Raw genomic sequence first — 17,950 nt, 5'->3', positions numbered from 1 at the left:
AATGGAAATCAGCTCCTCTCTTTTTGTCATGTGAACTGAGGGATAAATATTGGCCCGGGCATCAAGGAAAACTCCACTGCTCTCATTCAGAATAGTTCAGGGGCATCTACCTGAGGGGGCAGACTGGGCCTCAGTTTAGTTTCCCATCTGAAAGACAACACCTCTGCCCATGCGGCACCACCTTGCTGGAACATATCAAACATTTAGCTTCGAACATATAATCTCGAGCACACAGAAGCGAGTTACAGGCATTCTGTTACCTGTGGTTGGTTCCGAACGGGACTTGGTAAAGATAGGCTAATCTGGCTGGTCAGGCTTCTTTCCAATGAATTATTGGAAAAATCCACCTTTTCAAATGTCCTTTTCTGGCGGACAACCTCCTGTCGTGTTGATAGTTCGCTGTCAACTGAGGCTCGGATGTCAGGGGCCAGTTTGTGCAAGGATCGGTTGCTGGCCGCGATGTCTTCCTTTGAGCTGTGGCTCGTGTACTGCCTGAAGTGTTTGCCTTCGGACTGCAGTCGGATCTTGTGAATATCGGCCAGGATGCAGTTCTCGGCTATGTCCGCATTCAGGCTTGCCTGGCTCCCCCTGATCACGGCTGTCCGATTGACCACCGCCCGCATCTCCGCCATCAACTTCTCGTTCAAGATGTTGAGCTCGCTGCTGCTACCCAGGGAGCCCGGCCTGGCTTGGCCTGCCATGGTCTTCCTCCCTTTCCTCCTCCTCAGGCTGGGCGAAGGGCCTGTGGAGTAGCCAGAGTCCTGGTGGCTGATTACGGAGGTCGGGTACTCCTGAGATTGCATGCTGCTTTGGCGACTGTGTAACTCGTTGCTTTTCAGGGAGTTCATGTCCAGAATCTTCCAGGGCTGCTTGTTGCTGTCCTTGGCCGGCACAGGGCCCGAGGAAACCCGGCCCGAGCTTTCACAAGTCCCGTTGGAGGGAGCCGGCTGCTTGGAAGATGGGTCGATGTTCACCATCTGCTTGATGTACTCTCTACCCGCTGGGCTGTAGTCGGTATTGGATGGTTTCCTGGCGTGCTTTGTTGCAGCTTGCTGGGTGTAGCCTGGGCTCTGAAGCAGCTTGGTGGGCTGAAGCCCATTTTGGGAGCCCGGGCCAACCCCCTTCTGGGCCGAGCTCGACTCGGTGCGAGAAACGTTCCCCTGGTCCACCTCCATGGGCGGCTCATCGTAGATTGGTGACTCGATGGGAGGTTCATCGTAAATAGGGGCTGAGGAGGCACACTTTGGGGACAGGGGCTGGGTTTGCCTCGGCTGAACTTTCTGGGGAGTCTGGTATGGCGGGCCATTTGTCAAGACAAGGCAGAAGCCCCCATTCTCTGTCTTTTTTAAATGCAGCGACGGCTTAGATTCAAGGGTGGACGACACAGTCTTACTCCCCAGCGGGAAAAAGCCAGCCTGGTGGGCTGGTGTCTGGCCCAAAGCTTTGGTTGAATGGGGCTTCTGGATGGTGACTGGTGGAGAGTTCTGCTGCTGGGGCAGAGAGGCATAGGAAGAGACCAAGCTTGTTCCGCTATCCACTTTCACCAGCATTGCTGCCTTTGTGCCAGGGGCTGGCTGCCACGGAGAGTTTGATCTGAGGAAGGAAACAAAGATCGCTTTAACATTCTGTACTCCCATTACTGGATGTTGAAAGCACAAAAATGGAGCCATAAATCAAAATACACATAATTACTACATTATCTGAAAATGTACAAGTGAGGAACTGTTCCATTGGACCCAAACAATAAACAACAATCCTTGCAACAAAAACACAGGAAATACATATCAGATTGTGTGTCTCCTATTGACTCAGTGAAGCAATAATCCACACTAACGTTATAAACAGATAAAAACAGTATGTGCTCCGTGGATTTTTCTGTCTGCTGGTGGCACTATTTTCCTGAAGGAAAGGTTTGGTCTAATGTGGCACAGTGGTTAGCATGCTGCCTCACCGCACCAGGGACCCAGGTTCAATTCCATTCTCAGGTCAGTGTGTGGCGTTTGCACATCCCCCCCCCCCCCCCCCCCGTGTCTGTGTGGGCTTCCTCCAGTTTCCTCCCGCATTCCAAAGATGTGCGGGTTACGTTGTTTGGCCGTGCTAAAATTGACCCTAGTGTCAGAGGGATTAGCAGGGCAACTATGTCAGGCTGTGGGAACAAGGCCTTGGTGGGATTGTGATCGTTGCAGTCTCAATGGGCCAAATGGCCTCCTTCTGCACTGTCGGTATTCTGTGTGTCACTTGTATTCATGAATGTATTTCACAAAATTAACAAATTGGTTTGATTAAAGAACTGTAAACCAGCCTGGGATCTGACACACACAAGATTGAATCCAATCTACCTGTAACCTTCTCAGGGATGGAATATGCAATGCACAGGAAATAAAAGTATCTCTCTTAACTTGCTTTTTTCGCAGAGTTGGACTGTGCATTTATCGTCAGCTCCCGCTGTATGTTGATGAGTGGGGGGAAAAGGAATTTAGTTAACATACAATGTAATAGGTTGGGACTATCCTTAAACTTCCCACCTTAAGATATGAAGGTAAAATCGTGTTGATAGGGAGGGGAGGGATCGGTAGCCTGATTGCTCTGGGCTGCAGGAGACTAATGGGGGAGAAGTCATCAAACAATTTAATTCCGTAGGTTGTCAAAACGAATGATAATTCACAAGTTACTCTTGGCTGCCAGTGAATCAGTCTTAGATTTCATGGCATCCATTGCATGCTCTAATAATCCCGGGATTCTATACCAAAAATTAGTCTTGCTCTGGGCTGTCCAAATCATTGGTGTAACAACTTGCATTTACGCAATGTACTAAGACCAAAGAACAAAGAAAAGTACAGCACAGGAACAGGCCCTTTGGCCCTCCAAGCCTGCACCGATCATGATGTAGTCAAATACTCCAAAGTACTTTACCAGAGCAGTCACGGACAAAATCTGATACCAAGCCACATGAGGAGATATTAGGGCAGGTAACTGTAATGCATCTACAGAGGCAGAAGTCCCTTCACCAAAATCTCTTTATTTACAAACTCTGAACAGCGGTACACAGAGTGCTCGCAGTCAGCAGTCTACCTCCGGGGGCGTCAGAGGAACTGACGCTCCCGGTTATACAGAAGGCAAAGACTCCCTGATTGGCCCATCAGTTGGATCCTTAATCAAGGCGTTCATACTTCCACAGGCCGACCTCAATGGCCTGATTGAAGTCATTACAGTACCAAATGCTTGGGTGAAGATGTGGTTTTAAAGAACATCTTTGATGTGGAGGGGGCCTCCCCAAGAAGCTGACAGCACAATCCCTAAGGGAGTGATGAGCAAGAGACCAGAATTGAAAGAGTGGATTAATGGGGAGGGAGGGAGATTGGATGAGGAAGGAAGGAAGGACAAGCAGTGGCATTAATACACGGCACGTTTAGGAAAATATATTACACGATAGATATTGGGGCAGCAGAGAGGGGGAAAGTAATCTCAGAATAATGGCCCCTTTAAAGTACTTTGCAAGTTTCAGTAACCATTTTGACTGAGTTACTCATCAGTCTTGAGGCTGGAAAAGTGAATCAGCTCAAAATGTCGATGACTCTGCTTTACCCCAGCATATTCCAGTAAGCTTAATGTACTGACCACGGATCCAAATACTCCCATCTTCAGTCTCTCAATCATTTGTAGCTTAAAGCCAATAGATGTTCACCCTGGCTACAGACTGTCTTCTTAGGTGCACCTTCACTTTGTATAATTCTGCTTCCCTCTTCAACTCGTTATCTCATGCCCTCCCTGACACTGAGTGTCACATTCATCACATCCTTCGCGGATGCTATAAACTTTCAAAGTGAAACAAAACTGACCACTGCTCAGTTTTGCATCTGACATCAGAACTCAGCATAAAAGGCGGCGTGTACTGGGTATGTGCCAATAAGAACAGAGAGATCTGTCTTCCTGTTGAAACATTTCACTTATTTGGCCTGGAACCATGGGAACATTCCCTCTTCAGTGGCTTTCATTTCAAGATAACACCCTCTTGTTTGTAAATCTCCCACTGGAGGAAATAGTTTCTCTGGATCGACACCAACCACTTCTTTCTGATTCCACCCCTCAAACATCAAAACTCAAGGGAATGCAAGCCAAGTGTGCGGAATCCATTCTCTTGATTTAAGCATTTGACCTTTAACCTTTGAACCACTGGGGTCAATCCAGGGGAATCACCTTTCCTGAAATTTGGTACCCAAAACTGAAGACAGCTTTCCAGATGGACTTTGACCAAGATACTGCACAACACGGGCATAACTTCCTCACTATTTCAAAATGGGATCAGAATTGAAAAATGGATAACCTCCCTGATTACCTTTCATATCTGTATGTGCGCAAGTCATTTTTGTACATGGACAAAATCCCTTTCCTCCATAGCTTTTGTCCATTTCGGGAAAAAAAATCACAAGTGTTATTCTTGGATCCAAAGTGAATAATGTCATATTTCCCTACACTGTACGCCACCTGCCATACTTTTCATAAGTTCATAAGATATAGTAGTAGAATTAAGCCATTCGACCCATCGAGTCTATTCTGCCATTCAATCATGGCTGATGTGCTCCTCATCCCCATTTTCCTGCCTTCTCCCCTTTAACCCTTCAACCCATTACCAATTATAAATCTAACTCCTCCTTAAATTTACTCACTGTTCCAGCATCCACCACACTTTGGGGTAGCGAATTCCACAGATTCACAATCCTTTGGGAGAAGTGGTTTCTCTGTTTTAAATTTGCTACCCCTTATCCTAAGACTGTGGACCTCTTGTCCCAGGATTCCCCACAAGAGGAAGTATCCGCTCCATGTCTACTTTATCCATAGCCTTTAATCATCTTGTGATACCTCAATTTGATCTCCCCTCATTCTTCTAAATTCCCGAGGGTACATGCCTAAACTGTTCAATCTCTCTTCATATGACAAACCTCTCATCTCTGGGATCAATCTAGCGAACCTCCTCTGAACTGCCTCCAACGCTACTACATCTTTCCTCAAATAAGGGACCAAAACTGTGCACAATACTCCAGGTGCGGCCTCATCAATGTCTTGTGTAGGTGCAACAATACTTCCTTAGCTTTCCATTCTATTCCTTTAGCTATAAATGCCAACATTCCATTTGCTTTCTTTATTATCTGTTGTAACTGCATGTTTGTTCATGAGCCACAGAAAACTAAGACCCAGATCCCCCTGCACTGGAGCATCCTGAAGCGTCCCTCCACTTTGATAATAAGTCGCATTTCCATTTTTCTGATCAAAATGCATGGCCCACCCAATTAAACTAGTTTTCAAATCAGCTGTGGCGTGTTCTCTCGTGACAGATCTGGAGAATTCAAATCCCCGCTGACCTCAGTAGGACGGGAAGTTCCTGCTAGGGGAGGGGCTGGAAAATCCTACCCTCTCTCTCTCTTTCTGCTCCAATTAACTTACCATGCCCTCCCCCTACTTAATGTCACCAGCAAACCTAAGACTCTATTGCTTCATCCAAGTTAGCAAAATATAAGAACTGAGGCCACCGTGCAGATTTCTCCGAAATACCAATGGTCACATTCTCTCAATCAGAACACACCGCCTTCATCCCCATGCTGTCTCTGTCCCAGTAAATAACTGATCCTTGTCGCAAAGGGAAGAAAGGACATTATCACAGATTCACAGAATCATAGAATATCTACAGCGCACAAAGAGGTCATCCAGCCCATCGAGTCTGCACCGACTTCCCAAAACAGCACCCCAGCCAGGTTCTCTGCCCTATCCCCTGCACATTTACCACGGCCAACCCACCTAACCCGCACATCGGTGGAGTTTGGGAGGAAACCGGAGCACCCTGAGGGAACCCAGGCAAACTCCACACAGACAGTCACTGAAGGCCAAGTCAAACCCGGGGCACCTGGCGCTGAGAGGCAGCAGTACTAAACACCGTGCCACCTCAGTGGTCAGTGCCAGAGTGGTCGGACAGATTAACAGCATTAAATGTACGCTCTGTACAGAAATAATTCATGCACGATTCAGACAGGATTACCTTGAAACCTTTAATCATATTTAACTCTTTAAACGCATTTATCCCAAAGATCAATGACAACAACTTGCATTGAGGTGGAGATGCCGGTGTTGGACTGGGGTGGGCACAGTAAGAAGTCTCACAACACCAGCTTAAAGTGCAACAAGTTTATTTGGAATCAGAAGCTTTCGGAGCGCTCAGCTGATGAACGGGCAGCGCTCCAAGTGCTCATGATTCCAAATAGACCTGTTGGACTTTAACCTGGTGTTGTGAGACTCCTTACTGTGCTACAGCATGCATTTATATAGCACTTTTAACACGGTAAAGCATAAAACAGAGAGGTCACGCTGCATTCTGCACTGTACACTGCCAACTCCCAACTCATTTTCCACCAGCTACTGTGTGTTTTGGGTTTCTCCCAAAGGGGCTTCCCTGTTCCAAACTAAAATTAAAATCTAATACCAAAATTATTTTCCATTATATAACATGGAGCAGAATTGAAACTTACCAGAAAATGTAATAAACGTGTTCAAACTTCACTGAAACCCCAGTAACCACGAAGAGCCACAATTTCTAAACTAGCAAACTATACCATACTCTCCTGGCTGGATCCTCTGCAAACTGGAGCTGTTTAGCATATTAAATCCTTTCATGTTTCAGTGTGTCTCAGGGGGCAACGTGCACGCACTGGCAAAACACTTCTCCCCAGAGCTCTGCATTTAAAGGCATCCACCCATTCCGGTTGCTAGATGTAGATTAACCGTGTCAGATCCTGCTCAAATTTAATAATTGCGGCACACAAGTACTTTGCCTTGGGGAACACAAGGCCCAAGGCCAGAATAAAGAGAGAATGTCATTCTCTCACCGACAGCTGTCAAACTGAATGGTAAATCTTCAGGTTGCAATGATCATAGAATCCTGACAGTGCAAAAGGAGGCCATTCGGCCCATCGGGTCCGCACTGACAACAATCCCACTAAACTCCTATCCCCATAACGCCAGTTAGCCTGCTAATACTCCTAATGGATACATCTTGGGGCACTAAGGGTCAATTTAGGATGACCAACCAACCTAATCTACGCATCTTTGGACTGTGGGAGGAAACCAGAGCACCCGGAGGAAACCCACGCAGACACAGGAGAACATGCAAACTCCACACAGACAGTGACCCGAGGTCGGAATTGAACCCTGGTCCCTGGCACTGTGAGGCAGCAGTGCTAACCACTGTACCACCGTGCAAAACTCCACAAGATAATTTAACAGTAGTTTAATTATTTGAATTTTCATCACATCGTAAATGCGTATCCTTAACCATGTTGAATGATTTAAATGCTTTCTTTGTTCTTTTAATGGCAAGGCCAGCATCAGTTGTCTATCCCTATTTGCCCTTGAACAGAATGGCTTGCAAGGCCATGTCAGAGGGCAGTTGTTGTGGGTCTGGAGTCACACGCAAACCATACAAGGTAAGGACGGCAGATTTCCTTCCCTAAAGGACATTAGTGAACCAGATGGGGTTTTTACAACAATCAATGATAGCAGCTCCAGATTTTATTAATTGGATGTAAATTCCACCAGCTGCCATGGCGGGATTTGAACCTGTGTCCTCCAAGCATGAGGTTGGTCCAGTGACATCACCACTACACCACCATCCCTTCTAATCTGCTGCTCAGATGCAGGCTGCAAGCAGACATTTTGTCTCTCATTTCCTCCAACTGAGACAGAGCACAAAAGCATCAAGTGGTGTAAATTCCAGCAGACCACTGGTTTGGGTGAATGTTGGGTAGAGGAGAAAGAGAAGACAAGTGAGAATCATAGAATCCTACAGTGCAGGAGGAGGCCATTCAGCCCATTGAGCTTGCACCGACAACAATCTCATCCAGGCCCTATCCCCATAACCCCACGTAGGTTAAAGCTTTACTTCTTAATAACAAGTAGGCTTACATTAACACTGCAATGAAGTTACTGTGAAAATCCCCTAGTCGCCACACTCTGGTTCCTGTTCGTGCACACTGAGGGAGAATTTAACAGGGCCAATGCATCTAACCAGCACACAGTCTCTTGGACTGTGGGAGGAAACTGACACAGACACAGGGAGAATGCGCAGACTCCACAACAGACAGTGACCCAAGCCGGGAATCGAACCCGGGTGCCTGGCGCTGTGAGGCAGCAGTGCTAACCACTGAGCCGTCCACATATTTACCCTACTAATCCCCCAATACCAAGAAACAATTTACTATGGCCAATCCACTGAACCTGCACATTTTAAGAGTTGGTCAAAATATTAAATCTAAACTAGATAACCAAAGGATCTCTTGGACTAACGGTTTTGAAGCATTAGAAGAAAATATCTGAGGAATGAGGAACTAATTGCCAATGCTCTTAAATTACAGAAATTATTCAGGAAACACTGGAATAATCTTAATTTCTAGTTCCATAAGACTCGCCCTCATTTGTCCAGGGCTTTTCAAAGTAGGGTTCGCGACCCACACAATGTTGAAAATGGGTGGCTGAGTAAATTCTTGCTGCCCTACGAATTGATCCCATTTTAAAAAAATGCGGGATGTTCTGTTTTTAGCGCGTTTTGCAGAAGGCATCATGATAATGAGGATCTCTCAGACAATGATATATCCACATGAGGGCTCTCGATGTGGGGGAAAAGCTTGGTATTGCCTGATACAGTTAAAGTTACATGCACTTTATGAGTGGAAAAGGTAAGAATTAGAGCGAGGGGTATTTTTACTGTTTTGACTGTGACTCGAACAGCAGTATCGCAGCTGGCCTGATCAGTGGACTCTGCCCAAGACTTGAATTTCCTGCTGCCTCTCAGCACCAGGGACTCGGGTTCAATTCCCGGCTTGAGTCACTGCGCAGAGTTTGCATGTTCTCCCCATGTCTGCGTAGGTTTCCTCCGGGTGCTCCGGTTTCCTCCCACAGTCAAAAGACGCGCAGGTTAGATTGATTGGCCATGCTTAACTGACCCTTGTTTCAGGGGGATTTGCAGGATAAATTTGTGGGGTTACGGGGATAGGGTGGGATTGTTGTCGGTGCAAGCCAAATGGCCTCCTTCTGTACTGTAGGGATTTTATGATTTGATGAAGGTAAGCTATAACTTCAGCGTTTGACAAGATGGTCATTATCCTACTATCTAACTCATTGTGTTTCCCAGTGTGCATAAAAATACTTTGCTGAATCCATTTCAAAATGCAATGCCACCTGAAAAACAGGAAAGACATTCTCCCTCAGTATACCTGAACAGGTGCCGGAGTGTGGCGACTAGGGAATTTTCACAGTAACTTCATTGCAGTGTTAACGTAAGCCTACTTGTAGCCTTACCAACAAATAAACTTTAAACCTTTCATATTAAAAAAATTATGGCTGTTATGCAAGAGCAAACAATCAACTCATTAACCACAGACCTCAATTGCAGTTATTGATGTGACAGATTCCACCTACTGGGGAGGTTTATGGATGGAATGGTAACAGATTGAGATAATTGGTGATTGCTCTATTCAGTTTCCACCTTAAAGCAGCAAGTTGATCTGGTATGCCCTGCATTCCAAAGATGCATCTTAAGTAAGAAATCTGTCACAAATAAATGGGAGTCAATTATCTGTGCATGGCTGATGACATTGTCTGTTTTGGGGCAATTATTTTGAATGTTTGTGTTGGGAGAGAGGAGTTAGCAAAATACTGACACCAGTTTAATATAAAAGCAAATCACAGCAGATGCTGGAATCTGAAACAAAAACAGACAATGCTGGAAATTCTCAGCGGGCCTGACAGCACCTGTGGAGAGCGAATAGAGCCAACATTTCGAGTCTAGATGACCCTTTGTCAGAGCTGGCACCAACTTCTGTCACCACTGACACCAGTTGGAATATGGCCCAAATAAATTGGAAAATGGATCTGAAAGAGGCCCCCCACTTCCCCCTGATGTTTAATATACTGTGTATAATGTTAGTACAGTGTGGTTAGCACTGCTGCTTCGTAGCGCCAGGGACCTGGGTGACTGTGGTGGAACTTGCACGTTCTCCCTGTGTATGCATGGGTTTTCTCCGGGTACTCTGATTTCCTCTCACTTTCCAAAGGTGTGCAGGTTAGGCTGATTGGCCAGGCTAAATTGTCCCTTAGTGTCCCAAGATACCTTTAGGTTAGGGAGATTAGTGGGCTAACGACGTGGGGTAAGCCTGGGTGTGAGTTGGTGCAGACTTGATGGGCCGAATGGCCTGTTTCTGCATTGTAAGGATTTCATGATTCTAAAGCGGAAAGTATTTCATAACACATCCCACGTGACATGGGCTGCAAGGCTGGCCATTTGGTAAGAGTGGGTCGCCAGAAAAAAAAGACTGATTTATGCTGCGGCCAAACGACTGCAGAGGACGATGCTCTTCATCTCACCAGCTCACTGGATCATATTAGAATACGGCCCCAGGGGCTTAGCTGCACTTGACCCAAGCAATCCTTCCTACTATGTCAGTCTAGACAACAACTGTTGGCAAAGCGAGAGAAACATCAGAGTCCAGTTTAATTCTGGCCGCATCCAACAAGCTCAAACTGGGAAACTTCCCAGGCAGGGACAATTGGCAACAATTTCGGGGAGGGGAGGAGAGGGGGGCAGAGGAATTACACAAATCAGCTTGTATTTAAAACCACCCATGTAGCTCAGGCTAACTCAGCAAATAAGCCTGGTTACAGTACAGTGTTACAACAGTGCGTTTAGTCACAGAACCAGTGCAAAAACTGTTCTTGTTTGATTGGATTTATTATGGTCACACGCATTGAGATATAGTGAAAAGTATTGTTTCTTGTGCGCTATACAGCCAAAGCATACCGTTCATTAAGTACACTGGGGAGAGGGAAAGGAGAGGATGCAGAATATAATGTGGCATTAGGAGTTCTTTTTAAATGATGTTCTCTGTAGCTCTTAGCTCTCTCTATTGCTGGGCTGTCTGTAGGAGTCCTTTTATTGCTCATTCAATGGGTTAAATAGGGCTTGTTTATTTTTACACTGGGTTGTTTTATGGCCCTGCATTGTTAGGGAGAAGGTCATAGATTCTGGTCAGGATTTTTTTTCCCTTCCTAGGGAATTCAAGGTTTCATTTTCTGTATATGGCTCGCAACAGGGTTTCAGTTTAGAAGGGAATGGACATCAGGCTGAAAGCAGTGTCTCACTCTCTCCCTGGGTTTTCTGAAGGTTTTGCTGGTTAGCTGAAAGCAAGGCTCCTTGCCTTCCTGCAGTGGAAAATCTGTTGTTGATGGCTTGATCAGTGTCCTTCCTGGTGTTCTAGGAAGCTGTTCTCACTTCAAACTATTCTGAGTGTATCAACAGAACTGCAGCATTCATTCAAAGGACTCAGTTCCAGTATCACGTAAGCAATCGTCTTTGCTGCGTTAAACCTAAGGAAGGCTTTTGTTTATGGTGATTGGTTTGATTGGAACATCTTAAATATATCTGTTAAAGGTTATATATTATCATTGTTGTTTTGTTTGTAATTGATAAAAGTTATTGTAATATTTTTTACTATACATAAGAATGTAAGAACTAGGAGCAGGAGTAGGCCATCTGGTCCCTCGAGCCTGCTCTGCCATTCAATAAGATCATGCTCCACTTACCTGCCACTCACCATAACCCTTAATCCTTGTCTTAAAAACAATCAATGAGGTAGCCTCAACTGCTTCATTGGGCAAGGAATTCCACAGATTCACAACCCTTTAGGTGAACAAGTCCCTCTTCTGCTCAGTCCTAAACCTGCTCCCCCTTATCTTGAGGCCACGCCACCTAGTTCTAGTTTCACCTGCCAGTGGAAACAACTTATACATGCTAACTATATTTGTAAATAAACTTTGTTTGATAAAAGTTCCTTGGTAGATCGTTTGAATCATACTGGAGGTGAAACATATTTTGCTCACACTAACCAAATTCAAGATGCAAAACATATGATCCAACATTTTGGAGCTTCTGACCTGTACCATAACAGTAATGTTAGAGTCATAAGATCAGCTTAATATACAGTAGGTCCATTCAAAAGTCTGATGGCAGCAGGGAAGAAGCTGCTCTTGAGTTGGTGGGCATGTGACCTCAGATGTTTGTGTCTTTTTCCTGAAGGAAGAAGGTAGAAAAAAAGGGTAAAGAACCAGAGGACAGAGGTTTAAGGAAATTAGCTAGCAAAAGCAGCAACAGGAGCATGAGGAAAAGCTTATTTATGTAGCGAGTGGTTTGGGTCTGGATTGCACTGTGAGTACGTGGTGGGGACAGATTGAATCAAGGCCTTCAAAACCAAATCGGACAATTATGTGAAAGGAAAAGAACTTGCAGCGCTGTGGAGAAAAGGGAATGGGCTTAGGTGAGCGGCTCTTGCGGAAAGCCAGCATGGACACAATGGGCTGAATGCCTCCTTGCACGCTGTAACCATTTTATAATTCAATGAATAAAGCTACACCCATTCTCTTCCCTAAGGCACACTAGGAGATTGGTGGTCTTTCCTCAGAAACACAGAGTATCTGGTAAGAATTGCAACATGTCTTTCAAATAGTTATTAGAAGGTATTCTGAGAGACAGGATCTCCAGGCATTGAGAGACGCAAGGACTGATTAGGGACAGTCAGCAAGGCTTTAAGTAGAAAATCACGTCTCTCAAATTTGATTGCGTTTTTTGAAGGGGCAACCAAGGTCGATGAGGGCAATGCAGTTGATGTTGTCTCCATGGATTTTAGCAAGGTACCACATGGAGGGTTGTTGCATAAGGTTAAGGGATCCAGGGTGAGGTAGCCAAATGGATACAAATTGGCTTGATGACAGAAGACAGAGGGTGGCTGCAGAGGGTTGTTTTTCAAACTGGAGGCCTGTGACCAGTGGTGTGCCTCAGGGATCAGTGCTGGGTCCACTGTTATTTGTCATTTATATTAATGATTTGGATGAGAATTTAGTAGGTTAGTATGTTTGCAGATGACACCAATATTCATGGCATAGTGGACAGTGAAGGTGGTTATTTAGGTTTGCAACAAGATCTTGATCAATTGGGCCATTGGTTGACGAATGGCAGATGAAGTTTAATTTAGATAAATGCGAGGTGATGCATTTTGGTAGACCAAACCAGGGCAGGACTTACTCAGTTAATGGTAGGGCACTGGGGAGAGATATAGAACGAAGAGATCTAGGGGTACAGTTTCATAGCTTCTTAAAAGTGAAGCCACGGGTGGATAGAGTGTGAAGAAGGCATTCAGCATGCTTGGTTTCATTGGTCAGAACACTGAGTTGGGACATCTTCTTGAATGTGTACAAGACATTGGTAAGGCCACACTTGTAATATTGTGTACAGTTCTGGTCACCCTATTATAGGAAGGATATTATTAAACTATAAAGAGTACAGAAGAGATTTACTAGGATGCTACCGGGACTTGATGGTTTGAGTTATAAGGAGAGGTTGGACAGACTGAGACTTATTTTCTGTGGAGTGTAGGGGGCTTAGGGGTGATCTTATAGAGGTCTATAAAATAATGAGGGGCATAGATAAGCTAGATAGTCAATATCTTTTCCTAAAGGTACAGGAGTCTAAAACTAGAAGCATAGGTTTAAGGTGAGAGGGGAGAGATACAAAAGTGTCCAAAGGGCGCAATTTTTTCACACAGAGGGTGGCAAGTGCCTGGAACAAGCTGCCAGAGATAGTAGTAGAGGCAGGTACAAAAACGTTTAGACAGTTACATGGCTAAGATGGGTATAGAGGGATATGGGCCAAATGTGGGCAACTGGGAATAGCTTAGTGGTTAAAAAAAAAGGGGTGGCATGGAGAAGTTGGGCCGAATGGCCTGTTTCCATGTGGTGAACCTCTATGATTCAATCTATGACTCTACAATGAGATTGCATCGCTGACTGGAGGGAAAATCATGTACAGCTTTGGAAGGGCAGGAGGAGATAGGATGCTGTGCTGGAACAGGATTAACAGGATTGCTATTCAAATCTGAAATGAACAGCAATTCAGTCATTGTCTGGTAAATGAATCATTTGTTATTTAGCATTTAAACTAAAAACCACCTTTGGAGTGTAACCCCATCCTCACTGAGTGTCCAGATACCAGACTGACACACACACACCCACACACACAGACACAAACACACACACAGGCAGACATGCAACGACAAAGACAGACACACACATAGGCAAAGACAGGCAGACACACACACAAACACAGACAGACACAGACAAAGACAGGCAGACACAAAGACAAACAAACAAAGACAGACAGATATACACAAAGACATGCACACACACAAAGACATGTGTGCACACACAGAAACCTGCGCACGCACACACACACAAAGACAGATACATGCACACAAAGACAGACAGGCACCCAGCTCGCCCCCAAAGACATACACACACACACAACCCCACCCAAACCCAAAGACACACACACACACCCAAAGACAGACAGACACACCCACCCAAACCCAAAGACAAAGACACACACACACCCACCCAAACCCAGAGACACACACACACCCCCAAACCCAGAGACACACACACACACACACACCCCCAAACCCAGAGACACACACACACACACACCCCCAAACCCAGAGACACACACACACACACCCCCAAACCCAGAGACACACACACACACACCCCCCCAAACCCAGAGACACACACACACACCCCCCCAAACCCAGAGACACACACACACACCCCCCAAACCCAGAGACACACACACACACACCCAAACCCAGAGACACACACACACACACCCAGACCCAGAGACACACACACACACACCCAGACCCAGAGACACACACACACACCCCCCCAAACCCAGAGACACACACACACACACACACCCAAACCCAGAGACACACACACACACACCCCCAAACCCAGAGACACACACACACACCCCCCCAAACCCAGAGACACACACACACACCCCCCCAAACCCAGAGACACACACACACACACCCCCCCAAACCCAGAGACACACACACACACCCCCCAAACCCAGAGACACACACACACACCCCCAAACCCAGAGACACACACACACACCCCCAAACCCAGAGACACACACGCACACCCCCAAACCCAGAGACACACACGCACACCCCCAAACCCAGAGACACACACACACACCCCCAAACCCAGAGACACACACACACACCCCCAAACCCAGAGACACACACACACACACCTCCAAACCCAGAGACACACACACACACACCCCCCCAAACCCAGAGACACACACACACACCCCCAAACCCAGAGACACACACACACACACCCCCAAACCCAGAGACACACACACACACCCCCAAACCCAGAGACACACACACACACCCCCCCAAACCCAGAGACACACACACACACCCCCCAAACCCAGAGACACACACACACACCCCCAAACCCAGAGACACACACACACACCCCCAAACCCGGAGACACACACACACACCCCCAAACCCAGAGACACACACACACACCCACCCAGACCCAGAGACACACACACACACCCCCAAACCCAGAGACACACACACACACACCTCCAAACCCAGAGACACACACACACACACCCCCCCAAACCCAGAGACACACACACACACCCCCAAACCCAGAGACACACACACACACACCCCCAAACCCAGAGACACACACACACACCCCCAAACCCAGAGACACACACACACACCCCCCCAAACCCAGAGACACACACACACACCCCCCAAACCCAGAGACACACACACACACCCCCAAACCCAGAGACACACACACACACCCCCCAAACCCAGAGACACACACACACACCCCCAAACCCGGAGACACACACACACACCCCCAAACCCAGAGACACACACACACACCCACCCAGACCCAGAGACACACACACACACCCCCAAACCCAGAGACACACACACACACACCCACCCAGACCCAGAGACACACACACACACCCCCAAACCCAGAGACACACACACACACACCCAAACCCAGAGACACACACACACACACCCCCAAACCCAAAGACACACACACACACCCCCAAACCCAAAGACACACACACACACACCCACCCAGACCCAGAGACACACACACACACCCCCAAACCCAGAGACACACACACACACCCCCAAACCCAGAGACACACACACACACACCCCCAAACCCAGAGACACACACACACACACCCCCACCCAGACCCAAAGACACACACACACACACACAAACCCACACACCCACCCAAACCCAAAGACACACACACACCCACCCAAACCCAAAGACAGACGCACACATCCAAAGACAGACGCACACACATTCACCCCCAAACCCAAAGACACACACACACCCAAAGGCAGACGCATGAAAGCAAAGGGACACCCATACACAGAGAAAGTGAGCATGGAGTATTCTTTAATTAGTCTGACTTGAAATACAAACTTATAAACTTGTGTGTCTGAGGGAGAAAGAGTGAGAGAGGGTGAGTGAGAGAGGGTGAGTGAGAGAGGGTGAGTGAGAGAGGGTGAGTGAGAGAGGGTGAGTGAGAGAGGGTGAGTGAGAGAGGGTGAGTGAGAGAGGGTGAGTGAGAGAGGGTGAGTGAGAGAGGGTGAGTGAGAGAGGGTGAGTGAGAGAGGGTGAGTGAGAGGTAGAACATAGAACATAGAACATTACAGCGCGGAACAGGCCCTTCGGCCCACAATGTTGCGCCGACCAGTCTTATTTTTAAAAAAAAACATTGACCCACTAATCTAAACCAATCCCTTTTCGTCCATAAACCTATCCACCAATCTCTTAAACGCCCCCAAACTAGGCGCATTTACAACTGCAGCAGGCAGGGCATTCCAGTCCCTCACCACCCTCTGGGTAAAGAACCTGCCCCTGACATCCGTCCTATAACTACCCCCCCTTAATTTAAAGCCATGCCCCCTCATGCTAGATTTCTCCATCCGAGGAAACAGGCTATCACCATCCACCCTATCTAAACCTCTAATCATCTTATATGTTTCTATAAGATCCCCTCTTAGCCGCCTTCTTTCCAGTGAAAACAACCCCAAATCCCTCAGTCTCTCCTCATAGGACCTCCCCTACATACCAGGCAACATCCTGGTAAACCTCCTCTGCACCCTCTCCAAAGCCTCCACATCCTTCCTGTAATGTGGGGACCAGAACTGCACACAGTACTCCAAGTGCGGCCGCACCAGAGTTGTGTACAGTTGCAACATGACGCTGCGACTCCTAAATTCAATCCCCCTACCAATAAACGCCAAGACACCGTACGCCTTCTTAACAACCTTATCTACTTGATTCCCAACTTTCAGGGATCTATGTACACATACACCTAGATCCCTCTGCTCCTCCACTCTATTCAAAGTCCTCCCGTTAGCCCTATACTCAACACATCTGTTATTCCTACCGAAATGGATTACCTCACACTTCTCCACATTAAACTCCATCCGCCACCTCGCAGCCCAGCTCTGCAACCTGTCCAAGTCACCCTGCAAACTTCGACACCCTTCCTCACAATCTACCACACCTCCGACTTTGGTGTCATCAGCAAACTTACTAATCCACCCAACTATACCCTCATCCAGATCATTAATAAAGATTACAAACAGCAGTGGCCCCAAAACAGATCCCTGAGGCACACCACTCGTAACCGAACTCCATGATGAATAATTACCATCAACCACCACCCTCTGTCTCCTATCTGCTAACCAATTCCTGATCCAAGTACCTAAATTACCACCAATCCCATACATCTGCATTTTCTGCAGAAGCATACCATTGGGAACCTTATCAAACGCCTTACTAAAATCCATATATACCACATCTACTGCCTTACCCCTATCCACCTCTTTGGTCACCTTCTCAAAGAACTCAATAAGGTTAGTAAGGCACGACCTTCCTGCTACAAAACCATGCTGACTATCTCTAATCAATTCATTACTCTCCAAATAAC

The 17,950-nt window shown here is 46.7% G+C and overlaps 1 protein-coding gene across 2 annotated transcripts in view; it reads right to left on the bottom strand.

The window, feature by feature from the left end:
• Positions 1 to 17,950, bottom strand: part of LOC145353819 (rho GTPase-activating protein 39-like) — a 185,089-nt gene that overhangs the window by 31,146 nt on the left and 135,993 nt on the right. Inside the window, exons 1-2 of one of the 2 annotated variants that reach the window (XM_080204652.1) lie at positions 6,519 to 6,612; positions 261 to 1,593 (exon numbers count right to left, since the gene is read on the bottom strand). In XM_080204652.1, coding sequence (XP_080060778.1) covers positions 261 to 1,550 — 1,290 coding nt within the window. In that variant the 5' untranslated portion in view covers positions 1,551 to 1,593; positions 6,519 to 6,612. Of the gene's footprint in view, positions 1 to 260; positions 1,594 to 6,518; positions 6,613 to 17,950 lie in introns of those variants that run through there. The other variant, XM_080204651.1, reaches the window with a different exon arrangement.

The sequence above is a fragment of the Carcharhinus amblyrhynchos genome, chromosome 16 (genome assembly GCF_965287045.1).
Source record: "Carcharhinus amblyrhynchos chromosome 16, sCarAmb.v2.hapA, whole genome shotgun sequence".
NCBI classification, from domain to species: domain Eukaryota; kingdom Metazoa; phylum Chordata; class Chondrichthyes; order Carcharhiniformes; family Carcharhinidae; genus Carcharhinus; species Carcharhinus amblyrhynchos.
Note: the sequence above shows the minus strand (reverse complement) of the source record. Positions and strands in the feature narration are given on the sequence as shown.